At 42.7% G+C, this 27774-nt stretch overlaps 1 protein-coding gene across 8 annotated transcripts in view; it reads left to right on the top strand.

Moving 5' to 3' along the window:
- Positions 1-4626: 4626 nt before the first annotated feature.
- The window catches only part of RNF149 (ring finger protein 149), a 37167-nt gene continuing 14019 nt past the window's right edge, over positions 4627-27774 (top strand). For 2 of the 8 annotated variants that reach the window (XR_001484320.4, XM_005575101.4), the window contains exons 1-5: positions 4627-5200; positions 17455-17705; positions 18635-18703; positions 23479-23561; positions 26522-26618. Coding sequence is in view for 1 of the 8 variants with exons in the window: in XM_005575101.4 (XP_005575158.1) it covers positions 4741-5200; positions 17455-17705; positions 18635-18703; positions 23479-23561; positions 26522-26618 (960 nt within the window). In the remaining 7 variants the exon portion in view is untranslated. Of the gene's footprint in view, positions 5201-17454; positions 17706-18634; positions 18998-20338; positions 20472-23478; positions 23562-26521; positions 26619-27774 lie in introns of all 8 variants that reach the window. The other 6 variants (XR_012421961.1, XR_012421960.1, XR_012421962.1 and 3 more) reach the window with 5 other exon arrangements.

Genomic DNA, 27774 nt, shown 5'->3' with positions numbered 1-27774 from the left:
AAGAGAGGGAGTAAGCCCCTGGACACGTGAGACTCCAGGGTTGCACCTGAGGGGGTGTTACAATTTCAGATGAGGTGGCAGTCAGGATCCCAGCCCAGCAAAGCCTTTTCCTGCCGCATGCCACTCACAGCAGGCTGGGAAGCAGTGCAGAGACAGTGGGAGCGGCAACGTGTTCACTGAGGCTGCCAACCAGAAGCCCCTGCCGAAACCCCCAGCCCTGGCCTCTGGACCCCATTGGGGCCTATCACCTTTTGAGGGACCCCTATACTGACTGAGACACCCCTCGTAGGATGGATCTCACAGATCAATTTATTTCTATTAAAAACAAGGTGGGTATGATGGCTTATGGTCCCAGCTTGTTGGGAGGCTGTGACAGGAGGATTGCTTGAGCCCAGGAATTTGAGGCTACAGTGCACTATGATTGCACCTGTGAATAGCCACTGCAGTCCAGCCTGGGCAACACAGTGGAAACAACGACAAAATATACCACCACCCAAAAGAATAAGGAACTGGAGAATTCTCGTACACCTGAGATTGTAGACTGAGAATCTTACCCACTACGCGTATTATGAGGTCAGTAAATAAGACAACAAACCATTTTGATGAATACAAAATTCTTCAATTGCAAGTTGTGAATGACACATGCCATTCTATATCAGCCTCGCCCTCTAAAGCGCTTCTTTATTGGAGGCTGTTTTTGCGTATTATGAAGGAAACCCTCGTTCATACTCATAGGTAATACTGTGTTCAGCAGGAGGATGTGATGAGCCAAATACAGAATGTGGGAAATTATACAGGACAAATCATCCAGTTTCTTCCTTTAAAAACTGAAAAGAAAAAAAACCTATAAATAAAGGAAACTTGAGAGACATTTCAACCAAATGCAATGTGTGAATCTTCATCCAAACAAAATGTAAAATAACATTCAGGAGACAATCAGGGGAAATTCGTGTGCTGACTGAATATTCAATGATATTAAAGAATTGTGATCACATTTTTTAATGTGATAATAGTATTGTGCTTTCATGTTTTTACAGAGTCCCTATGCTTTAAAGGTACATATTAAAATGTTTACAAATAAAATGATATAATATCTTGGATTTCCTTTGTCAATCTTAACTCATTAGATTCAGAACATATAGTTAATTATAGAAAAATTCTATAATTCAAGTGCAAAGCTTAAAGATGGCCGTAGAGAAACACAGAGTCCAAATAAGCAGGGTCAGTGTTCCAAAGTAGAAAAGTTAAGGTTTTACTTGTGTAGGTAGAGACGGAGAAGTTTTAGCAGGATTAAATATTTTCCATATCAGACCAGTGCATGTGTTATAGTTATTTGATAACTACAAATATTTGATTGCTACATTCCAAGGAGGATTTATTTATTAATTTACTACTGTGTGAAGAGGGGTAAAAATCTGTGGGGGGTCTTATCTCTGGTGCTGCTTGGCCTTTCCAATTATTTACAGGAAAAAAAACCAGAAGTTGCAGCTGCATGCCACGTGACTCAGGTCACACAGCCACATCCCTTTCAAGACTCAGAATACTTTCAAGTTCCAACAGCTTTAAGTTTGAATTATTTAATTTCACACCTTCAAAGTACTCCATCAGAGGAGATAGGAAGTGGTCAGGTATATACTTGAAATCAAATTAGCCGTGAGTTGATCTGAAGCAATCTTCACAGGTTTAACAAGAATTCTGGATAGAAATATAGTTATGGGTAAGCAGTAATCAGGCGGCACTTTGACCCACTTCCTTGTAACCACAAGTCATGTGTCAGTAGACACCGACTGTTTGTAGCCCCATTCTTCCTATTGATAGGACTTCTAACGTTAGCATCAGAAGGCTTTTGTTTAAGAATTGCTTATGATGTTTCTGGGATCCCTAATTCCAGTAAAACAGATGATGCCAACCAATCTGAAGGCCCCCACAGGGGAACAGAATCATCATGAGAATACGATTTCTTCAGCTCCCTATCCCATGATTTTACACTCTGCACTCTTCAATCATCCAACCAATGATTTCCACACTTTAGCCCACTCCAAAACTCTTAAGAACCCTAGTCCCAAACTCCTCTGGGAGATGGATTTGAGGTTTCTCTCATCTCCTCGTTCAGCAGCTCTACAATTAAACCTCTCTCTGCTGCAATCTGGTGTATCAGTGTTTTGACTCGCCATGTGCTTCAGGCAATAGACCTATTATGGTTACAGATCATTGTTGAATCTAAGTTACAAGTGCATAACGTTTCTTATACCAGTCTCTCTACTTTTGAAAGTATCTGAAAGTTTCTACAATAAAATGATTAAAAGAAAAGATAATGACACCTCTCGCACCCTTTCTCTCCCTCCCCACACCAAAGAGTGAGGTGGAAGGCTTGTTAGTTTTTCTTCTGGGGCAGTACGGAAGGGGAATTAACCAGACTGAAGGCCCCTGGCAGCCAGTGTAGGGAAAGAAGGTCCTGAAGATTTGAGGTAGTGGTGGCAACTTTGGATCAAGGAAAACCAACTGAGGCCTGGAGCTAGTAATAAAAACATAAAGACCAAGGAACTGTGCTGAGCTCAACAGCTGCAACGTCTGTTCCTATTAGCTTGCTGGACTTTGCTCAACAAGCCTGTAACCAATCCTGAGTACTGAACTCTGAGCAGTAAAAAAAAAAAAAAAAAAAAAAAAAAAAGCTATTCTGCCTATTTCAGAAATTATCAATTACTTATCAATTACACATACAACACTGTGCTAGTTGAGGTAGGCTCATGAAAAGACCGAGGACACAATCCTAGCCCTTGCGAAGTTCACATTAAAAGAAGGCCCAAAACTTGGAAAGCAGTATTGCTGCTACAGCATGAATGGACAAACATACACAAGCAACATGGAAAACTGGAGGAGAACCCAAGTTTGCCCGTAGTTACCCAAGGCGGGTTTCACCAAAAAAAATAGCTTTTGAGTTAACACTTGAAGACTAACTTAGTGTTTGCTGGGACAAGAGCCAGGAGCAGGTCACTGGAGAAAGAAGTAAATGAATTTGCAAGACGTAACATGAAACTGCAAGGACGCGTTTTTGGGAACTACAGTGTTTGTTGTGCTGCAGCATAAAGGGTGGTGGTTGAGGCGTCCCTAAAACCCGTTCTCAGCCTGCATAGACCACGATAATTTAAGCCTGAGGCCCTTTGGGCCTTTTAAAATTCAGTTTCCTGACGGGAAAGGAGAGGAGATCCAACTTCATGGAAAACTTACAGGCTATGGGTCAGACTGCATTTTGGAGCACAGAGACAGTCCAAGAAAGACAGCAGCAAAGCGGAAATGGAGAGGGTTTAAGGCCCAACAAAAAACATATGATGCAGGCCGGGGGCACTGACTCGGGCCTGTAATCCCAGCACTTCGGGAGGCTGTGGTCAGGAGTTCAAGATCAGCCTGGCCAACATTGCAAAACCCTGTTTCTACTAAAAATACAAAAATTAGGTGGGTGGCGCCCTCCTGTAATCCCACCTACTCTGGAGCCTGAGGCAGGAGAATCGCTTGCACCTGGGAGGCAGAGGTTGCAGTGAACCAAGATCGCGCCACTGCACTCCAGCCTGGGCAACAGAGCGAGACTCTGTCAAAACAAAACAAAACAAAACAAAAAAACACGTGATGCGGGCGGCAACAACCTACTTCCTACAGTTATAGACCCTTAACACGGGAAGATGAGTCTATCTGAAACCAATGTTCTGAACTTCCTTTCTGACAGCAGTAGGCTTTGTACTCACAGTAGTTTTACATGGATTCTGTATCACTGGGTATTGATATCCAAACAACAAATCCTTTTCCCTTTTTTATTGACGTACAACATAGGTGTTCATTTAGGTAGTCTGATGCCCAAATGAGCACTTACGTTGTATGTCATCAGTAGCAGGCATCAGACTACCTAAATGACACTTATGTTGTATGCCTATGCCTGATTATTTCAAAATTACAGATTACACATAAAACACTGTAACAAAAATGGCTGATGTAAATATACTTAAGCTGTAAGGAATCAACTAGCACCATAATATTGGTAGCAAAAGGCAGTTGGATAGTGTGTGCGTAACTTTGGTTTTTTTTTTTTTTTTTAATTGCCTCTCTAGTCGCCCAGGCTGGAGAGGAGTGGTGATCTCGGCTCAATGCAGCCTCCACCTGCGGGGCTCAGGTGATCTTCCCACCTCGGCCTCCCGAGTGGGAACTACCGGCGGACGCCAACAGGTTTGGCTAATTAACTTTGAAACGATTTACACAAGGCCTCTGCCATGTGCCTTGCACAATAAACTCTCCACAAACATCTGTTAAGCGATTTTACAGAACCGCGGTCCACGCCTGCTTTCAGGGAAGCTTCCCGTTTCTCTGGAGTTACTTCCCCTCACTTCGGGGATGCTAGTCGTCCTGTTGCGCAAACTCGGCCCCTGGCCAAGGGGTCAGCCGTGGCGCAAACTGTGGTATAGGCTGCGCGCCCCGCCTCCGCCCACAGGCGCCCGAGAGCCCGGAACGGCTCGCGGTCCGTGGCTCAGCGGAGCTTACGCCTGCGTACTGCGCGGCTGATCGGGCGAGGGCGGGGCCAGGGCCAGTCACGCCCCTCGTCCTCTCCGCCAAGTGCGCGTGCGCAGCGGCCAGGGCCCCGACCCCGCCTCAGTCTTCCCGGGCGGCGGTGGGCGTCAGCTTCTCTGCGCTCCGCGGCCTCACAGCACTCGCGCGTGACCCCCGCCTGCCCCTAGTCAGCTCAGCTGTGCTGCCATGGCGTGGCGGCGGCCCGAGGCCGGCGTTGGGGCCCGCGGCGGGCTGGCTCTGGCGTTGCTCGCCCTGGCCCTGTGCGCGCCCGGGGCCCGGGGCCGGGCTCTCGAGTGGTTCTCGGCCGTGGTGAGCATCGAGTACGTGGACCCGCAGACCAACCTGACGGTGTGGAGCGTCTCGGAGAGCGGCCGCTTCGGCGACAGCTCGCCCAAGGAGGGCGCTCAGGGCCTGGTGGGCGTCCCGTGGGCGCCCGGCGGAGACCCCGAGGGCTGCGCGCCCGACACGCGCTTCTTCGTGCCCGAGCCCGGCGGCCGAGGGGCCGCGCCCTGGGTCGCCCTGGTGGCTCGCGGGGGCTGCACCTTCAAGGACAAGGTGCTGGTGGCGGCGCGGAGGAACGCCTCGGCCGTGGTCCTGTACAACGAGGAGCGCTACGGGAACCTCACCATGCCCATGTCCCATGCGGGTGAGCAGGCCGGGGCGCGAGGACGGGAGGGGGACTTAATGCGCGGCAACCGAGGCTGGGGTCTTCAGGGTTGGCCCTGAACCGCAGGCCGCCAAGCGGGCCTGGCACGATTCTCAGGCCTCTAGCTGTTGGAACTCTCAGGGAAGCCCTCATTGCTCGGTGCGGCTCCCCGAGCGCTGTTGGGAGGGAGGTAAGTCTGCAGACGAGATATGATCTTCGCCTTTGATCCATGGGGTGAAGGGAGTACAAAAGACGTTAAAATCCACAGAAGGAGCCTTGTGGTTCTAACAGGTGGGGAAATCTTAGATTCCTAATCATGGTCCCCTTTCCATTCACCGCTTCCAAAAGTTGGAGGGGTGAGTAGGAATCCAAGCTCTTAACCCAGCGCGCCCCAGGATCGGTTGTCCCTTCATCAACATAAGGTGATGGCTCGTTGGCACTCTGGTTTCTTCGCTTTCTTGAATCATGTCTGAATATTCTAAACTCTGAGTCAGAAAACCTGCATCTGACTGAGTCAGTAAACCTTGACCTGTGCTTTCTGACTTGCTAAATTTAGGGTTATAACACTGGCTCTACTGCCGGTCAGATTCAGTGAGTCTTGAGTTACGATCAAAATTTTGAAATTACTGTATTCATTCCAGACAAGACCTTGGGACCTGTAATCCCAGCACTTTGGGAGGCCGAGGTGGGAGGATCGCTTGAGGCCAGGAGTGCGAGACCAGCCTGGCGCACATAGTGAGACATCATCCTATAAAAATTTTTAAAAATCGCGTGGGCAGGGTGGCGCCCACCTGTAGTCCCAGGCACTCAGGAGGCTGAGATGGGAGAATCACTTGAGCCCAGGAGGTCGAGACTGTAGTGAGAGCTGTGATTGTGCCACTGTACTCCAGCCTGGGCGAGAGAGCAAGACCTCAAGAAAAATAATAATAATAATAATAAGACCTTGCTATTTGCCAGGCAACCCTTCCTACACATACTATTCCCTAGGGCAGCAGGTTGTATCTTCAGGCAGTAGTCGTAGTTTAAGTCTTATTTTGCAAAATATCCTTAAAACTAAGTTCCGGGTACAATAACGACCAGTACACAGAGAGTGAACATATTCTGTTATGTAAGATAACCACTTAGGCATCACACAACTAGTTGACTCAGTCTCAGCTTAATGTGGTTAATTTTTTGTGTGTTTGTTTCCACTGCTACTAAGTCAGACATTATTTTTCCTATACTTCTGTTTTTTGCTCTATTTTGGCGTCCTGAATACAAGTTCAGGACCTAACAGTAAAGTGAGGACAGAAAAATAACCTTGGATTTGCCTATTTTGTGAAGTGATGGGAAAAGTAGCCAGCTGAAAGACTGTTGAGAGGAAGTAAGGATTGTTAGGACAACTTTTTCAAGAAGGTTGAAGACTGAGGGAGATGCAGAGGAATGGGCAGAAGTTGTGGGAGTACGGGATGGTGGGACAAAGTTGGTAGGGTGTGTTTGAAATTGGGTGGGAGTGATCTGCCAGAGTCTTCCAGAGGGCAGGAAGGCTGGGTCCAGAATCCTGGAGGCTTGGCCACAGGCAGTCCAAGGACAGTTCCTCAGTTGCAGCAGAAAGGAGGGCATGGGAATGAGAGCAGATGTCCATGTGGTAGCACTGGGCTAGGCACCATGTTGGGTGCGGTTATTCCAGTGGTTACAAATCTATTTAATTGTCATGGTACCCAGGCTGCGTTTCCACAAGAGTGTCATGAAAGGTCCTGTCAGATTTGACATAGCACTCCACGTACATCCTATCAACAGTGTTCCCTGCTTTAGTAGTTCTGTCAAAGAAAAGAGGTTAGTGTGCCGTGATTCTCTGTTGCTGGGTCCTTATACACCCATCTTAACGTAGACTTTTTTTCAAATGGCAGGTTCATCAGCCTACAGTTTTCCAAATCTACTTACTGCATTTTTTGATAATAGCTTTAAGAACCCCCTTTTCAGGCTAATAGCACTTGTTGTAACCATGGCTCAGCAACCTTGCCTGCTTATGTTATTGACATGTAATTTATCCAGGCCCAGAAAAACACCTCTGATGTTCATGTGAAATCTACTTCTTGGGAGCTTCTCTTCCCATTATTGGTGTCCATTCTAGCCTTTTTAGTGAGAGAATAATTCTGTTTGAGAGAAAAGACCAACGAAAATATTTAAAGATGTGTGAAGTGTCCAGTCTGCAGACACAGCTCAGTGTTCTGCATAGAGTGACTCACTCGTCCCAACGGCCTTTAAGGTAGGTGTTTGACCACGGAGTACATACGATGAGGAAACTGACGCTCAAGGAGTTTAAATGACTAGCCCAGGACAACATAGTCATCTAGGGCCAGATAATTCTTTGTTCTCTCTCCCTCTCCCCCTCCTCTCCCTCTTCCTCCCTGTCCCTACCCCCTTACCACATGTGTGTCTCTGTGTGTGTTGGGGCAGGGGTTGTCCTGTGCGTTGTAGGATATATTAGCTGCATCCCTGGCCTCCACCCACTGAATTCCAGTCCTGACAATCAAAGATGTCTGCAGATATTGCAAAACGTTTAGAGAGTCGGGGAGGGGCTGACAAAATTATCCAACATTTTGAAGCACTGATTAAAGGGAAATTAGTTTGGTAGCAGTGTGACGGATGAATTAAACAGCAAAAACTGGGAACAGAATCCACTTAGACTGTGGGGCTAGTCTAAGTAGAAATATAAGGGCCAGTACTGTAGTGGTGACTGCAGAAATGAAAAGACCTTTACAGAATGTGGCCACGTTGGGCATAATGGTACCCAGTGTGACTTTTTGAGAATGGAATTAAGTCACAAGGTGACTGTGTACAGCCAGCCTTGAAGATGGCTCAGACTTAGGTTTCTGTGTTTAGCCAGAGTGTGACTAGAGCCAGGAAAAACCACTGATTCAGTGGCTCTCACTGTTCTGTGTAACATTGGTTTTCTATGAAGTAGGTGGTGGTGGCCTGCCTATAAAATTGAATACTAGACTGGGTGCGTTGGCTCACGCCTGTAATCCCAGCACTTTGGGAGGCCAAGGCAGGTGGATCATGAGGTCAAGAGATCGAGACCAGCCTGGCCAACATGGTGAAACCCCGTCTCCACTAAAAATACAAAACTGAGCTGGGCATGGTGGTGCGGGCCTGTAGTCCCAGCTACTCGGGAGGCTGAGGCAAGAGAATCACCTGAACCCGGGAGTCAGAGGATGCAGTAAGCCGAGATTGTGCCACTGCACTCCAGCCTGGGTGACAGAGTGAGACCCTGTCTCCAAAAAAAAAAAAAAAAAGAATACTGGTAGTCTCTTCCCAAGCCTCAGGAGAATTTCTCCAGTTTTTCTGAAATCTTGCTTGTCTCTACTAGAATCCAGTACAAGATTATTTTGGGATTTAAATCAGTATTTTATTGTGGCTGTAAAAAAAAGTGATTTTAATTTTTCGTCAGAACAACTATAAGGACTGTTACTAATTTCCAAAGTCAATTCTGTTTACTTTAGCAGACATATATTCAGCAGCCACTTTGGGTTAAGTATTATGCCTACTCAGGGATAGAAATGCATAGGACACAGGCCTGCCCTTAAGAGGTGTATGGTCTAGGGGGAGTGATACACAGAACTTTCCAGACAATGTGGTTTGAACCTCATAATTGCAGTATGCACAGGTGCTTAGGAGGTATAAAGGAAAGGCTTTTTTTTTTTTTTTTTTTTTTTGAGGCAAGGTCTTGCTCTGTCACCCAGGCTAGAGTGCAGTGGCATAATCTTGGCTCATTGCAACCTCTGCATCCTAGGCTCAAGCGATCCTCTTACCTCAGCCCCCCAAGTAGCTGGGACTACAAGCACACGCCACCGTGTCTGGCTAATTTTTGTACTCTTTGTAAAGATGGGGTTTTGCCATGTTAGTCAGGCTGTTCTCCCTCAGCTCAAGCGATCTGCCTGTCTTGGCCTCCCACAGTGCTGGGAGTATAGGCCACCACACCTGGCTAAGGAAAGGGATTTAATGCAGGTGTTGCAAAGGTATCAAAGTAAACTTGACCAAGGTAGGTGGAAATTAATAAACATCAAAGCACTACAATAAAAGCTTTTACAGGATATTGGCCTTAAATTAACGTACATGTGTTTGTTAACAAATAGGCTGATCCTTTAGCTGAAATCTTGGCGTGGTCTTTTAAGAATGGCACTTTCATTTTTTGACAGTTATTTACTGAGTGCCAAGTACTGGCAAGGCTTGGAGCTATATTTGGGAATCTGCCAGAGTTGGAGTGGGTAGCAGGGGAGGTTACAAAGATGTGTAAGAAATCCCTCTTATTGATTAGAGGTATAGAAAGAAAATTTTTTTAAAAATCCCTGACCTTTAGAGAGCTCACATGTTGAGGGGTGTGCATTTTGTATTTGCAGAGCAAGTTAAATAGTCTTTTATGAATGGATAGTAAGTTCTTGATGATCTGTAATGCTGTACTCTCACAAATTATCTAAAACTTTAGATTTGAATTTAAAATGTATTTTGAGGCTGGGCACAGTAGCTCACACCTGTAATCCCAGCAGTTTAGTAGGCTGAGGCAGGTGGATCACCTGAGGTCAGGAGTTCGAGACCGGCCTGGCCAACATGGGAAAAACTCCGTCTCTACTAAAAATACGAAAAAAAATTAGCCAGGTGTTGAGGCAAGCGCCTGTAGTTCCAGCTACCTGGGAGGCTGAGGCATGAGAATAGTTTGAACCTGGGAGGCAGAGGTTACAGTGAGCCAAGATTGTGCCACTGCATTACAGCCTGGGCGACAGAGCAAGACTGTCTCTCAAAAATAAAATAAAATGTATTTTGGTGCTGTAGGAAGACAGAAATGGCACCTCATAGCCTCACAGAGGATGGGATCAGCTAGGACACTTCCCAGAAAGGTTGAGGGTTTTTTGTTTGGTTGGTTTTGGAGTTTTGTTTTTTTTATTTCTTTTTTTAGAGACAGTGTCTCAGTCTGTTGCCCAGGCTGAAGTGCAGTGGCACAATCATAGCTCACTGTAGCTTTGCCCTTTAGAGATCAAGCAGTCCTCCCACCTTAGCCTTCTGTGTAGCTGGGACTACAGGTGCATGCTGCCACACCTGGCTAATTTTTTAAATGTTTTGTAGAGATGGGGTCTCCCTGTGTTGCCCGGCTGCTTCCAAATTCCTGGACTCAAGCTGTCCTGCCTCGGCCTCCCAGAGTGCTGGGATTACAGGTGTGAGCCACCACACCTGGCCAAGATTGAGTTTTGAAGGACAAGTTAAAGTCGATGGGGAAGGTGTGTTGTGTGCGGTAGAGGTGAGTGGGCTATAGGATATTCTGGGTGGCAGAAACAGCCTTTTGCAATATTGCAAAAGATCTGAGATCTGAGAATGAAGATCTAAGATAAAGCAGTGCATTTGGGAAAATTGCAAAAGAGTTCTTAACATTGTTGAGTATTATATTCAAAAATACAAAATGTTTTTGAGCAAGACACATTGTCCAAAACATAATTTAAAATTCTGTGCCAAAAAGAGAATTGCACTTATGTTGGGGTCCTCCTAACTCACCTAACCAACCATAAAAACGTTTGCTTTGCATAATACTTCAGATTTCCATGATATTTACATTCATATTGATGAATTCACCAAATTCACCTGCTAGGGAATCTCTTTATTGGGAATTCGCCTTATTGGGTCATTTTAACTGTAGCACTAAAAGATGAGCCAGTTTTTCAGTTTTATTCATTCATGTAGAAGCCTTTTTATAGGCCATCACTGCTTGATGCTAGGGCTACAAAAACTAATAAATAAGAACAGGTAGTACTTGTCTAGTGAGGGAGACGTATAAATAAATTACAGTAGGTGTGCAAAAAGAGGTCTCTAAGAGGCGGATGGTGCTGAAAAGTCTTAAGTTGAGCTTATGCTGAACCTTAAAGATTTGACCAGAAATTCTCCAGAGAGGAGGGGGAAAAAAGTAGAGAGAGTGTTGCAGTTAAGTTATTGGGGAAAAGAAAACCTGAAAGTTGATAGTATTCTCTTTGTGGAACTTTGAAACGATTTCTTGCTGCCTAAATTAGTTTTCTAGAACAGAAATCTAATCCACTACTTTAAATATTTCAATAGCTCCCTTCTCCTTCAAGAGAATGTTGAAATCTACTTTAAATAGCTGTCTTGGGAGGAGAAATAGTACACTAGACTCATGTCATCCAGAAGAATTTTAAAGCTGTTGACCAAGTCAGAACGTTTTTCCTTTTTATTATTATTTTGACAACGTGATAAGAGAAACACAGAAATTTGAAAAGAAACAGAAGTAAGCACAACTTTACTTTTTGGCACAGAAGAATGTTAAATTGTGTTACGGGTGATTTGGTTTGTTAGAAATACTGTCTTTGAAGTGGGACGTCGTGATGCATACCAGTAATCCCAGCACTTTGGGAGGCTTAGGCAGGCAGATTGCTTGAGACCAGCCTGGGCAACATGGTGAAACCCCCAAAAAATATAAAAATGAAAATTAGCAGGCCAGGCATGGTGGCTCACACCTGTAATCCCAGCACTTTGGGAGCCCGAGGCGGGCAGATCACGAGGTCAGGAGATAAGACCATCCTGGCTAACACGGTGAAACCCCGTCTCTACTAAAAATACAAAAAAATTAGCTGGGCATGGTGGCGGGCACCTGTAGTCCCAGCTGCTAGGGAGACTGAGGCAGGAGAATGGTGTGAACCTGGGAGGCAGAGCATGCAGTGAGCTGAGATTGCACCACTGCACTCCAGCCAGGGTGACAGAGCAAGATTCCGTCTCAATAAATAAATAGACAGACAAATATTAGCTGGGTGTGGTGGCACAGTCCCAGCTACTAGAGAGGCTGAGATGGGAGGATTGCCTGAGCCTGGGAGGTCAAGGCTTCAGTGAGCTGTAATCGTGCAGCTGTACTCCAGCCTGGGCAACAGAGTGAGACCCTGTCTCAAAAAACAAAAAAACACTATATTCGGTATTTATTGTTGTTCAGCAAGTAGATGTATGATTATGTACTATGTGCAAAGATATTTTGCTAAGTGTAAAACAAAAAGCATAAATTGCCTTCAAGAAATTTTCCTGTCTAATGCCAAGGTGTGTAGCTTCTTGTGGGGAAGAGGGCAAGGTGACATTTTTTTAGTCAAGCAATATTGGTAACAATGTTGAGGCCTGGGGAAGGAAAATATAACCTCAAAGGGCTTTTTCCTCTGTCATCCCAAGTCTTTGAGTTTCCGTGAAAAAATCCAGCCATTTAGTTTGGAAATAAGCTGTGATTTGGTCTCATGTGCCAATTAAGGAAGGGTCGAGCACAATAACTTGAGTAGCTTAGCTCTTAAGTATTGACCAGAGAGGCGGCGATGTATCAGAGGCAAGAGTAGGGCCTACAAGGTGCCTGTGCCTGGCACCCCTTGGGGTTATGCACATGCTGACCCCTGAACTAGCGTGTTTTTTCCCCAACTGCCCTGTCTCCAGTTCGTCCCCAGAAATGTTCTGGAAAAGCAAATCTCAGGGTATAGTCTTCGTTCTGGGTTTTGTTAATTTAAAATAATTTCCAGAAGCAATCTTGCTGCTATGATTATAATATAGCAAACTGTTCAGTCCTCATGCTGGGCAGGTTTTTTTGGTTTGCTTTAATAGAGACAGGATTTTTGCCATGTTGCCCAGGCTGGTCTCAAACTCCCTAGGGTCAAGAGATCCATGGCCAGACGTGGTTGCTCACGCCTCTGTTCCCAGCACTTTGGGAGGCCAAGGCCGAGATCGTGCCACGGCACTCCAGCCTGGGCAACAGAGCAAGAGCGAGACTCTGTCTCAAAAATAAATAAATAAATAAATAAATAAATTAATAATTTCTTTTAACTCAGTGAACTAAGATGAATTTCCTAGGTGAGAAATTTCAGATTGATATTGCAAGTGTTTTCTGGGCAGGGTGTCCTGATACTTGTTGCGGCAGTATCCCTTCCCCCACCCCAGCCTTGAGATTGTAGGTGTTGAAGAACCTTTTTAATCTCAGTTAATCTTCTGTCTCCTACTCATCCGTTCATTTATTCAACAAGATACCTTTACATGTATCTTAGTCACCAGCCAAACTGTCACCATCCCAAATATACTGTTGTGGTCTACCGTCTAGAAACCCTCTTCCTTTGCTTTGTAAACTCTTCTCTCCTTTGAGATGTGGTTCCAGTGTGTCTGGGGAGATTTCCCTCCACCCCAAACAAAATCGTCCCCTTACTTCTGTAGCTCTTTGTTACTCTGCTTTCTTATTGCAAAAGTGGTAGTCTGAAATAGAGTCATGCTCATCCCCATTTTGTAGCTGCAGAAGCATTCTCAGTGAGCATGATTTGTCCAGCCCCCCAGGCAGTAGATAACAGTGATATTTGCACCCAGGTCTGTCTGGCTGTGGAGCCTGTGATCCTATGAAGGGGTGCGGGGAAGGGACACTACCTCGGAACTGGGTCTTCAGATTTTAGAACTGGCTTTTTCAGGTGGTGTGTGACATTGAGCAACTCCCTAGGATTTCTAAACACTCAGCTGTAGAACTATAGTGTGGCCTTTTCCTGCTTCAAGTGAGTTATAAATGTAAACATGTTCTTCCCCGTTACCACACAAAGAATGTGGTATCAGTACCAGAAATTGATTCAACTATCATCGTAGCATAGTTTAGTTTTCTGCGTAAAAGCTTTTAACTGAGATGGAAACATGAGAGTTCGTGGTACTATTCTTTCTACTTTGTTTGTGCTTGGAATTTTCCACAAAAGCGGGTTTACAAAAAAGACTTTCAGCTTGCAAAGTGCCATGTAATTATATCCGATATAACCATCATAATTCTTTCTATACATGTCCTTCTTAACTACTAGATGTTTATTTTCGTGATGGCAGAAAATGCCTTTCTCCTTGTTGTGTCGCCTTGTGATGACATGGTTGGTTGTGTGGGTGCTTTGGAAACTACAGTTCTTGCCAACGGACCCTGTTAGACAGGCAGGTCATCAGATCATAGGATCGGCTTCCACACAGGGGCTACCTTAGAAGGGTGTCCTTCTGGTGTTTCAGTAACTAAATCCCAAAGCTTGAGACCCAGTGGATTTGCTGCAGATGAAATTTCTCTCCACAATAAAATAGTGTTAAAATGTGGTTTTAGTGTGATGTCAGGGAACATTCTTTATATACCCTTTCAAGTTATTTTTTGTTTTGTTTTGAGACAGAGTCTCGCCCTCTCGCCCAGGCTGGAGTGCAGTGGCGCGATTTTGGCTCACTGCATCCTCCGACTCCTAGGTTCAAGCAATTCTTCTGCCTCAGCCTCCTGAGTAGCTGGGATTACAGGCATGAGCTACCACGCCCAGCTACTTTTTTGCATGTGTAATATTAGTAGAGACACGGTTTCACCATATTCGCCAGGCTGGTCTCAAACTCCTAACCTCAAGTGATCCACCTGCCTCGGCCTCCCAAAGTGCTGAGATTATAGACGTGAGCCAACACGCCTAAAAGTTATTTTTTGAATAGCTAACATGTGTACATGATACAGAATTCTTACTATGCAAATAAGACCCCCCACCCCGTCCTGCATCCCCTAGAGCCTTTCCCCAGAACAGTCATGGTCTCCAGTCTCTGGGGTAGCCTTCCAGAAGGTAGTATGTGTTTATAGGAGCATGTAGGTCTTTGGGTTTTCGTTGTTGTTTTTTTAAGGGCAGCATGCTGTCCACACAGTTTACATATTGTGTGTTTTCTGTCATGAATACTGTCAGTACTTACAGAGCTGCTACTTCAGCCTTCATACACATACTGTAATTTATATAGCTTTTTTCTTTTCAATGGACATTTATATTGTGATAGCGAAAACTTAGGAAAAAACATTGGCAATAAATCTTTTTTATTTATTTAATTTTATTATTATTTTTGAGACAGTGTCTTGCTCTGTTGCCCAGTCTGGAGTGCAGTGGTGTAATTTCAGCTCACTGCAGTCTCTGCCTCCTAGGCTCAGGTGATCCTCCTGCCTCAGCCTCTCAAGTAGCTGGGACTACAGACATGCACCACCACACCCAGCTAATTTTTGTATTTCTTTGAAGTAGAGACAGGGTTTTGCCGTAGTGGCCAGGCTGGTCTCAAACTCCTGATCCGTCCGCCTTGGCCCCGCAAAGTGCTGGGATTACAGGCATGAGTCACCGTGCCCAGCTAACAATAAATCTTTATGGATACCTCATTGGTTACATCTATGCAGTTACGTTCCTGGACACAGAATTGCTGGGCCAAAGAGACATGGACATTGCTCTTTTGCTCTTTTGACCTTGGTTTTGCTTTTACTCATGGAGAAAATTTTCATTTTTCTGTAGTTAAAAAAAAATTTTTTTTAAGAACCTCTAAGGTAGTTTTTATACTTGGAGAAGCTTTTCTTCAATATATATTTTTTAATTCCCATCTTCTGGCCGTTGTATGTTTCCTCTTTTTATATATATACCTTTAAATCTTTGATTTAGTTGGAATTTATTTTGGCGTAAGTTGTGAGAAATGGATGCAGCTTCTCCCCACCCGCCCCACCGGTGATACCCAGTTGCCTCAAATAATTTTTTAAATAATTCATTTTGCCTCATGCATTTGGAATTCTGCTTCTGTGCACTAAATTCTTTAATGTATTTGGGTCTATTTTTGGACTTTTATTCTGTCTCATTCTGTGGGCGTCTCCATATGCTACAGCCACGATGTTTTAATTACTTAAAGACCGGTCCAGGTTTCACTGTTTAAAACGTTGTTCCAGTGGTCTTATTTTCCTTCTAAGTGAACTTAGAAGCAGTATTTTTAGTTCTTTTTTAATCTTACTGATACTTTATGATTCTTGCATTCATTTGTAGCTAAATTCATGTAAAATTTTTTATTTTAGCCCTTCTTTTCTATGTCTCTTGATTTTTGTCTCATGTCTGCTTATGCCTTCAGAGCAATGCTAAATAATAGTGATCATAGTAGAAATTTTCATATTGTCTCCCTGATTTTAATGAATATGCTTTAGGCATTATGTATTAGTACTCATAAGTGGAATTGATCTGTATAGTGTTTTGTTTGTTTGTTTTTCATTGAGCTACAGTCTCACTCTGTCGCCCAAGCTGGAGTACGGTAGGATGATCTCAGCTCACTGCAGCCTCAACCACCTGCTCCCAACTCGTTTTTTCTTTAAATTATTTGTAGAGGCATGGTCTCACTTACACAGGCTGGTCTCCAACTCCTGGCCTCAAGTGATCCTCCGATCTCACGTCTCAAAGTGCTGGGATTACAGGTGTGAACTACCATGCCTGGCTTGTATGGTTCTTTTGTTGGTTGTTTATTACCATGTTTGGTTTTATTATCTTAGAAGTAATTTTTTTTTTTTTTTAGACAGAGCCTTGCTCTGTCGCCTAGGCTGGAGTGCAGTGACGCGATCTCGGCTCACTGCAAGCTCCATCTCCCGGGTTTACGCCATTCTCCTGCCTCAGCCTCCCGAGTAGCTGGGACCACAGGCGCCTGCCACCACGCCTGGCTAATTTTTTGTATTTTTAGTAGAAACTTGGTTTCACCATGTTGGCCAGGATGGTCTCGATCTCCTGACCTCGTGATCGACCCGCCTCGGCCTCCTGAAGTGCTGGGATTACAGGCGTGAGCCACCGCGCCTGGCCGTCTTACAAGTAATTTTTAAACTTTCTAATTTTTTAATCTGCTGTGGAACAACTTAAATATCGTTGCTATTACTTGTTCCTTAAAGGTTTGGTGGTAGACTTCACCTGTGAAACTGAACAGTACTCTAGCTTTTGGGGGAATCGTTATTTATTTATTTATTTTTGAGCTGGGGTCTCGCACTGTCGCTGGGGCTGGAGTCCAGTGGCGCGATCTTAGCTCACTGCAACCTCTGCTTCCCCGGTTCACCCCGATTCTCCTGCCTCAGCCTCCCGAGCTGGGATTACAGGTGCCCACCACCACACCCGGCTAATTTTTTGTAAGTTTGGTAGAAATGGTGTTTCACTATGTTGGCCAGACTGGTCTTGAACTCCTGACCTAGTGATCCACCCATCTAGGCCTCCCAAAGTGTTGGTATTACAGGCGTGAGCCACCATGCCTGGCCGGGGGGAGTAGTTTTTAGTGATTGATTCTATTACTTATAATGTCATCAGTTTCTTTTGGAACCAGGTTTGGTAACTTATGTTTTCCATGGAATTTTTCTAATGTATTTATATATGTAGATGAACATAGTACCCTTATATTTAATTTAATGTTCTCTGTATCATATTTTGTGTTCTTCACATTGATTTCTTTGTTCTTTCCTACAGGAACAGGAAATATAGTGGTCATTATGATTAGCTATCCAAAAGGAAGAGAAATTTTGGAGCTGGTGCAGAAAGGAATTCCAGTAACGATGACCATAGGGGTTGGCACTCGGCACGTACAGGAGTTCATCAGCGGTCAGTCTGTGGTGTTTGTGGCCATCGCCTTCATCACCATGATGATTATCTCGTTAGCCTGGCTAATATTTTACTATATACAGCGTTTCCTATATACTGGCTCTCAGATTGGAAGTCAGGTAATGATGGATAACTCTGAATTTTGATTTTTAAAAGATAGTTCATAAATATGCCCCATATGTATTCCTAGAAGTTATATTTGACCGTATTCTTTTATTTTTGCTTATATTATTTAAGTATTCACATGACTTTTTGGAAATCACTTTTTAATTGGACTATGTTAAATTTTTTGTTTTGTGGGAGATTAGATACCTTTAAGTCTGGGTTACTTTTTGCACATTTGTTTCCTGCAGGAACCCTCTTAGTCCCTTGCCAGACACAAAGGAGTGATGAAAAGGCCTGAGTTAAGGGTGGACCTGTCCTTAGGTAGCCCTCATTCTCTGATGAGACCTAAAAGTGAGGAGCAGAGAGGAAATGGGGGCCTCTCTGTCTCCATCATGGAGCTATAGTAAAGCCATTTATCTGTCTCAGTGACAGCGAAGAGAAGGGCCGTCAGAGAGCCAGTGGCTTCCCAAGGCAGGCCTTTTGAACGTCCCACTTATTTCTGTCATTGTGGAAAGTTGACTGTTCTGTCTTGAGTACTAGGAAGAGGCCTTTGGCTTTTAGGTACTTGAGTAGATGAGCATATGGTACCCCTATCCTTAGCTTCTTACTTTCTTGACAATATTTAAACATAAGATGTGGTTTCTTCTTCAGAAAAGAAATTGAAAATCAGTACTCTTGGTCACACACCTCTTAATGTTACATATGGCTGTTCTGCATATTAAGACTTGAATGGCTTTTGTTGTTTGGGGGCTTTTTTATTAAGTTGGTGCAAAAGTAATTGCGGTTTTTGCCATTAAAAGTTATTTTCAGTATAGTCATTTGACTTTGCCTTTCAAGTGAAATGTTTTCTGTATGCTTATGTGTATTGTATTTGTGACTTTTAAGAAAAATAGTGATTTAATTTAAATTATTCAATAACCATATTAATATTTTCCCACCCAAGAGCCATAGAAAAGAAACTAAGAAAGTTATTGGCCAGCTTCTACTTCATACTGTAAAGCATGGAGAAAAGGTAATATTTTCATGGTTTTTTTTTGTGGTTTAGAGTAGAGAATATGCTGTACGTGTTTATTTTAAAGAAGGATTGGCAGAAATATTTTGCTATTGAGAAGAGCCTTCTAGACCTGCATTAATATGGTAGCCGCTAGTCACATACGGCAATTTGCATTTAAACCAATTTAATTTAAAATTGAGCCCCTCACTGGTGACAGTTCAAGCACTTTGGGAGCCACAGTGGCTGGTTGCTGCCCTCCTGGACCGCTCTGACATTCCCAGCAGTGAAGAAAGTGGTGCTGGTTAGAACCAGGTAACTATAAAGATGTGGAGGAGCATACAGTCTTCACCAACCCTTGATACCTTCAGTTCATTTCTGTTAAATCTGAGACTATGTGTCCACTCCTTTAGTTACAGGGAGAACATGTTGGCATTTGTGGAGAAGGAGAGAAAGGGGGTTTTTAAAACTACTTTTGGAAAAGGAAACATTTTGACATGGCCAATCTGACACTTAAAAGTTCAAAATCATACCAGAATTTTAAAGCATTTTTGAAATAGGACAAATCCTGAATCTAGAAGCTCAGATTCTTGGAGAATAGATGCCTTAAAAGGAAAACTGTTGCTAATGCGTAGTATTTATTCTTTTCGTAGTTCTTCTGGTGTGCTTTAAAATGTTGATAATTGTGTTGACTTGCAGCTATGACTTGGTGTAGCTGTTTGGATTTTCATGTTATCTCACTAAGTTATCAAAAATCTGTTCCACCCTCCAGTCTCTATTCCCCTTCAGAAAGAAAGAGTACCTGCACTTATGGTGTATATCTCTTTCTTTGACCTTAAAGGATTAAAGCAAAAATAACACATTAGCTTACAGACCTTTCATTTTTTTTTTTTTTTTTAATTTGGAATTGATAGTAATGAGGCTTCGAGAATTGTATTGGTGGCTACCATTCCTTTGCTGATTGCTGTCGTACTGCAGTTCAATTTTAACAGTTTGTGCAAGGTATTGTTTTCTTTCCATGTAAATGTGTTGAACAGAAAAAGTAAAAAAAAAAAAAAAGATCACATCTCATGGCTTAAGATTAGTGTCTGGTTTGCAGATCACTCAGAAGGTCCTTAGGGATCGAGTTTCCGGTTAATGCCTGTGACAAACTCTGCACACATTCAGCATAGTCAGTTACTTGACAAGCATGTGGTTTACGTTCCTCTTGGAACATGCCTTCTTAGCCTCCTTAGCAGGAAATCGCAGTTCTTTTTTTTTCTTCTTTAATAAGACAGTCTCACTCCGTCACCCAGGCTGGAGTGCAGTGGCGCATTCTCGGCTCACTGCAAGCTCCGCCTCCTAGGTTCACGCCATTCTCCTGCCTCAGCCTCCCAAGTAGCTGGGACTACGGGTGCCCGCCACTACACCCAGCTAATTTTTTGTATTTTTAGTAGAGATGGGATTTCACCATGTTGGCCAGGATGGTCTCGATCTCCTGACCTCGTGATCCGCCCGCCTCGGCCTCCCAAAGTGCTGGGATTACAGGCTTGAGCCACCGTGCCTGGCCGGAAATCGAAGTTCTTAAGTGTGAGAAGACGTAGATGTATTTGTTTAATTTACTGAATCGAATCTTTGAGAACACAAGTAAATTGATATTATCCTCTTCCCATACAGAACAATTTTGAAAATATGCTTCCAGGGACTGTTTCTTGAAAGTTGTCAAAATAATGGTTGAAAAAAAGAGGAGCCTTGCAAAAAAGCCTTATGGTGTATATATTTTTAAGAAGATTCCTAAATGATCCATGAGGTATATACAGATGGCCCCCAACTTCCAATGGTTTGGCTTAACAATTTTTCAACTTTATGACAGTGTGAAAGCAATACGCATTCAGTAGAAACCATACTTCAAGTGTTGTTTTTAACTTTCAGTATGGTATGCAGTAGATTATATGAGAGAGTCAGTACTTTATTATAAAATAGGCTTTGTGTTAGATGATTCTGCCCAAGTGTAGGCTAATGTAAGTGTTCTGAGCATGTTTATGGTAGGCCAGGCTAAGTCATGATGTTCAATAGGTCAGGTACATTGAATGCATTTTACACTTAATGATATTTTCAACTTACAATGGATTCAGTGAGATGTGACCCCATGGTAAGTTGAAGAACAGCTGTACACAGATTTTCTTGCAATTTTACATTTTAAACTGTACAAAAAAATGTGTTTTCTTCAGACTACATTGTATTCCATTCTAGAGAAAATAAAAATTAGTGTTGTCTAATTTTTATTTTCTTGTAGACTAATTCACAGTAATGTATAAAGTTGCAAACCATTATTAGAGATTTTAAAAATTATTTAATCATTCTTGCCCCACATATGATTACTTTCATTGAAACATACAATTTTAAATGTTGTTACAAGTTCATTTTAATACAGTCTTTGATAACAATATCTACATATAAAATCAAATGTGGTCGCGCCTGTAATCCCAGCACTTTGGGAGACAGAGGCAGGAGGATCGCTTGAGTCCAGGAGTTTGAAACCAGCCTGGGCAACATGGTGAAACCCTGTCTCTTAAAAAAAATAAATAGGCTGGGCGTGGTGGCTCACGCCTGTAATCCTAGTACTTTGGGAGGCCGAAGTGGGTGGATCACAAGGTCAGGAGTTCGAGACCAGCTTGACCAACATGGTAAAACCCCATCTCTACTAAAAATACAAAAACTAGCTGGGCATGGGTGGTGCGTGCCTGTAGTCCCAGCTACTCAGGAGGCTGAGGCAGGAGATTCACTTGAACCCAGGAGGCGGAGGTTGCAGTGAGCCAAGATGATGCCACTGCACTCCAGCCTGGCAACAGAGCGAGGCTGTGTCTCAAAAAATTAATTAATAAGAGAAAATGTTTACTGCTTCCATATTGACAGGTGGTGCACATGGCTAAATATATGTTTAAATACAGCAATTACATAAGAACAGTGTAACTGTGTTCCATAAAATGAACTGCCTAAATTTGCAGCCATATGCTGATACTGATTGGGAGTCTCTGAGTCCCTACCCGAGCATCCTGGGAAGGAGAATCCTGCTGGCCTGTCTTGTGTCAGATGGCCACTGTGGCCCTGGCTGCCTTGGTTAATGGATGAGACCAGGTGTGTAGATCCAGGAGTTATTCCAGAGAAGTAGGGAGGGCTGATTACCACCAAAGAGGTTCATGACCCATAGATTCTTAGAAGTGGAAATTTTGTCACAAGACTACTTTCTCCCCAGCAATTTTTGTTTCTTTGTACCTTTATTAAGTAGTTAGATGAAAAATGGTAGCTTACTCTAATTTGTCATTCTAAGTTTTATGTTTGAAAAGTAATTTATTTTATAATATAGCAGACATTTGCATTTCTACAGCATTTAAAACATGAATACTTTTTAACAACCCATGAACACTTGCTTAGTATTTAAACATTTTAAACTGTACAAAAATGTTTTCTTCGGTCTACATCATATTCCATTCTAGAGAGACTAGTGGTGTCTAATTTTTATTTCCTTGTAGACTCATTCACAGTAATGTATAAACTTGCAAACCATTATTAAAGACTTTAAAAATTATTTCATCGTTTTTGCCCTGCATATGATAAATGATAGTATTTACTTTCATTGAAACATATAATTTTAAATGTTGAAAGTTCTTTTTTTTTGTTGTGCTTTTTGAGATGGAATCTTGCTCTGTCACCAGGCTGGAGTGCAGTGATGCAATCTTGGCTCGCTGCAACCTCCACCTCCCAGGTTCAAGCGATTCTCCTGCCTCAGCCTCCCGAGTAGCTGGGACTACAGGCATGCACTACCATGCCCAGCTAATTTTTGTATTTTTAGTAGAGAGGGGTTTCACCATGTTGGCCAGGATGGTCTCAGTCTCTTGACCTCATGATCTGCCTGCCTTGGCCTCCCAAAGTGCTAGGATTACAGGCATGAGCCACCGTGTCTGGCTGTGAAAGTTCATTTTAATACAGTCTTTGATAACAATATCTACATAAAAAAATCAAACATCTGGCATGGTGGCTCATGCCTGTAATCCCAGCACTTTGGGAGGCTGAGGCAGGAGGATCGCTTGAGTCCAGGAGTTTAAGACCAGCCTGGTCAACACGGTGAGGTCCTGTCTCTTTTTTCTTTTTTTTTTTCAGATGACGTCTCGCTGTCACCCAGGCTGGAGTGCAGTGGCGCCATCTTGGCTCACTGCAGCCTCTGACTCCCTGGTTCAAGTGATTCTTCTGCCTCAGCCTCCCGAGTAGCTGGGACTACAGGCATGCGCCACCATGCCCAGCTAATTTTTGTATTTTTAGTAGAGACGAGGTTTCACCATGTTGGCCAGGCTGGTCTCGGTCTCCTGACCTCATTATCGGCCCTCCTTGGCCTCCCAAAGTGCCGGGATTACAGGTGTGAGGCATTGCACCTGGCCAAAACCGTGTCTCTTTAAAAAATAAATAAATAAAACAATAATAATAAATAAGATAAAATGTTTACTGCTTCCATATTGACAGGTGGTGCACATGGCTAAATATATTTTTAAATACAGTAATTACATATGAACAGTGTATTAGTATTTAAACACTGTTCATATCTGATTAGGCAGACAATGAAATTTTTTCCTTTTCAGTCATATTATTTAGATAATCCCCTAATAGTGGTAAACACCAACTAGAGTTGTTTGTGTTTTAGTTTCGCTGGTTGTACCACTGTAGAAGGGAATTCATCGTTGTCGTAGTCCGGATGTGGTGAGTTTACCAAGGGATATACTATGTGCCAAGAATGTAGTAACACTTTCTTTTTCTTTTTACAGGGAATTGATGTTGATGCTGAAAATTGTGCAGTGTGTATTGAAAATTTCAAAGTAAAGGATATTATTAGAATTCTGCCATGCAAGTATGTTCTTTTTACCTACTGAGATGTTAAAAATTATTTGACAAGTTTTAGGTGTCTGATAAAATAGTTATTTGTTTTTTATGATATGAAGATCTTGTTATTTGTGATCATCTCCTCTTTTTAGAAAAGCAGCTTGGATTTTAAATGTAATGTCTTCACTGCTCTTTAAGATTGCTTTACCTAGGAGATTCTTAGGTTACATTAAGACTCGTTAAGTATCTTTGTCATAGATTGGCTTTTAGTCTTCTAAGCAAGGCTTTATCAGAATCCTAGGAATTACATTATACGTTTAGCAGTGCAAAAAGTAAGCTGTGTTGGGAGCAAGAAAAATGAGGGACCAGGGAGAAGGGCCTGAAACAGCCTAAATGAAGTGGGTTGGGGAGGGCAGTAGTTTGCTGTTATTTGCACCCTGGACTTGCGTTCCTTCTAAGGTTGTTTAAAATCAGTATTCCTAGCTGGCTCACACCTGTAATCCCAGCACTTTGGGAGGCTGACTCAGGTGTTCAAGACCAGCCTGGTCAACATGGTGAAACCCCGTCTCTACTGAAAATACAAAAATTAGCCGGGTGTGGTGGTGTACGCCTGTAATCCCAGCTACTCAGGTAGCTGAGGTAGGAGAATTGCTTGAACCCGGGAGGCAAAGGTTACAGTGAGCCAAGATTGCGCCACTGCACTCCAACCTGGGTGACAGAGTGAGACTCCATCTCAAAAAAAAAAAAAAAGAAATTTTTTTTCCTTTATTCTGGTTACACTAAGGGTTTTGTTTTAGTAGCAGGAAGTTGCTTTAAAAAAAAAATAGAACGAAAAGGGTGAGCGTGGTGGCTCATGACTGTAATCCCAGCATTTTGCAAGGCCAAGGCAGGTGGATTACTTAAGGCCAGGAGTTTGAGACCAGCCTGGCCAACATGGCGAAACCCCGTCTCTATTACAATAAAAATACAAAAATTAGCCAGACATGGTGGCGCATGCCTGTAATCCCAGCTACTCAGGAGGCTGAGGCATGAGAATTGCTTGAACCTGGGAGGTAGAGGTTGCAGTGAGCTGAGATCATGCCATTGCACTCCAACCTGGGCAACATGGCAAGACTCTATCTCCAAAAAAAGTAATGGGATACTTTAATTGATAACTTTTTAAAAAGAATTGCTTTGTTAAAAAGGTTCATTTTGTGTGCAGAAATGGTATGTTTTAAGTCTGATGAATTTTAATTATATTTCACAGCTATTAGAAGCAGGTCACAAGTCAGTATATAATTATATTTTGCTTTGTTTGCAGAGTATTTTAGTATATATCCAAGTACTTTTTAGTAGATTGATAACTGTGTGAAGGAAATGCAGCCATGCATATCAGGGTAACCAAATGAAAGTTTCCTGACTAAAGGTAGCTGGTTTAAACCTACAAACATTTACATGTGATTGGTACGATGGGTACTGAATAAACTGGGTTGGGTCAGTGTAAGTTGATCATGTCATGTAGAAAGTTATTAAAGTAGAGAAAAGAGTTTTTACTCCAGGCTGGTTTAGGGCAAGTCTTTCTAACTTAAAAACAATGTCCAGGAAGCTGCATAGACGAGCAGTGCTAGGTCATGCTGGTGGCTGAGCTGGAGTTTGGACCTGACCCTCAAATGCAGGCACATGTGCACAGTTCCTGGTCTCCTTACCGGGCTTTTGACTTTTCCCTTATTTTCTCCTGTGCTTTATTTATGTAACAAATTTCCCAATAAAGCCAACACGTTCCTTTTATGTTTTTGTAAAAATTATTTCTTACGTACTGGTTTTTTTTTTATTTATTTTTTATTTTTTTGAGACAGAGTTTCGTTCTTGTTGCCCAGACTGGAGTGCAAGGGGTGTGATCTTGGCTCACTACAACCTCTGTCTTCCGAGTTCAAGCGATTCTCCTACCTCAGCCTCCTGAGTAGCTGGGATTACAGGCGTCCGCCAACACACCCAGCTAATTTTTGTACTTTTAGTGTAGAGCGGGTTTCACTATGTTGGCCAGGCTAGTCTCGAACTCCTGACCTCAGGTGATCCACCCACCTCAGCCTCCCAAAATGTTGGGATTACAGGCGTGAGCCACCATGCCTGGCCGCAAGTACTGTTACTTTTAATTCCACTAGCAGATTTCTGTTTGTAAAAAAAGTCTCCAAACAACAGTAATAATACCAAACAATGACCAAGTAAGCTCTGTGCCTGGCGCAGTTGTACACACGTTGCATGTGCCCCTCAGCACCCCTGGTGTGGGGCAGAGAGTGTAGGAACCTAGTTCAGAGTCCCAGCCATTGAATGGCATGCTCGTGTCTAAGCCCAGCCTGTCTGGCTCTGAAACCCATACATACTATAATCTTAACTCCTTTTCTTCATCTCTTGTAGAAAATAGATTTATCACACAGGAAAAGTTAGCCAACTGAGACAAATCAGCAAAAGAAGAAAATATATATGCTTTTTTTTTATTCTGAAAGTGATAGGTGTTCATTATAGAAAAATGGAGTGTATACAAAACTGTGTAAGAGAGAAAAAAAGTGTTGCCTAAGCCTGCGTAAGCCTACCACCGCAAGATGATCTATTAATATTTTTGTTGTATTTCCATTTGAGTCATTTTATGGACTTTATATAAGGTACTGCCAGTTTAGTATTAGTTTACTTATTACTACTAGTTGATTTATGCCACATTTTTTCCCAAAAATTTTTCAAATAACTTACAAAGGCACATAAAAATGTACAACCTAGTGTGAGGGCATAAATAAGCCATGGTTTTTGTAGGGTGAAGGGAAATTTTCCCTAGAAGTGCCAGATTCTGTTTCACATGGAAGAGAGAATAATGACATGATAAGTAAGTAGACTAGAATGTTGATTTGATGCCAGCTAACTTGTAATGAGAGGATGAGTTGGTAGAATGTCTTATTTCTTTTATAAGTTATATAAACATTGATTTTAAAAACATTAACACATACTTAATTTTTTTAGGCATATTTTTCATAGAATATGCATTGACCCATGGCTTTTGGATCACCGAACATGTCCAATGTGTAAACTTGATGTCATCAAAGCCCTAGGATATTGGGTTTGTTACATTTTTGTTTATATTCAATCTCTGCCCCAGTTCTTCCTGAGTGATTCAGTTTCATTATTGACTAGAAACAAGAGGAACGGGTGAAAGGCTCCTAATATCCTTGTGGTTCTCTGAAGAAAATTTCCTCACTATTAAAAATGACTTCTTAAGGCAGTCCAAAAAAATCAGTGAAATAGATTTGTGATGATAGAATAATATGCTCAGATGTTTCCCAGAGAGTTTGTAATTACTTAGAGTAATGTGTTTTGGTATGCTGCACCACAGAATGTATATATGCTAGTTTTGTATAAACAAGAATCATAAAATATTTGAAAAGGAAGGAGCCGCATAGGTTGCCTGGCTTAATATGTGCATTCTACATGTGAAGAAACCAAAGCCAATACTTCTTAACATCAAATATTATTCCCTATTCCTAGGTTTCAGAATCAAATAGACCTGGGGCAGTTTGTCCTGCATTGAAGTTGGTTCATCACTGATGGTCACAGGGCCTTACACAGAAGACGGGGGCAAAATGAAAAGGAAATCATAGGAGTAGCTAGCCACGTGCTGAACAAATGCCTTCCATACCTTGTTATGTCTAATCTTCACAGTTGCTATATAAGTGCTGTCACTATTCCCATCTTACTAATTAGAAACTTGAGCTTAGAGAAGCTAAATAACTCACCTGAAGTCATACAGTTATTTAATGGGAACTCATCTTTCAAATAAAGTTTGCTTAATTTCAGGGTCTGAGCACTTAACTATTACCCTACCCAAAGAGGGGAACATAGAGGGAAAGAATACTTTTGTTTAGGTTATATTTTTTATTGGTTTTAGAGTCTTCATACAATCTATTAATGTCTCAACATATTCTCATTTAGAAGATAAACAGTTTTAGGCCGGACTTGGTGGCTCATGCCTATAATCTTGGCATTTAGGGAGGCTGAGGTGGGCGGATCACTTGAGGTCAGGAGTTCCAGACCAGCCTGGCCAACATGGTGAAACCCTGTCTCTACTAAAAATACAAAAAAAAATCAGCCAGATGTGATGGCACGCTCCTATAGTCCCATTTACTTGGGAGACTGAGACAGGAGGATCGCTTGGGTCTGGGAGGCAGAGGTTGTAGTGAACTGAGAGCGTGCCACTGCACTCTAGCCAGGGCAACAAG

Source organism: Macaca fascicularis, chromosome 13 (genome assembly GCF_037993035.2).
Source record: "Macaca fascicularis isolate 582-1 chromosome 13, T2T-MFA8v1.1".
Taxonomy (NCBI): domain Eukaryota; kingdom Metazoa; phylum Chordata; class Mammalia; order Primates; family Cercopithecidae; genus Macaca; species Macaca fascicularis.
This window is presented reverse-complemented; position numbering and strand designations above follow the sequence as displayed.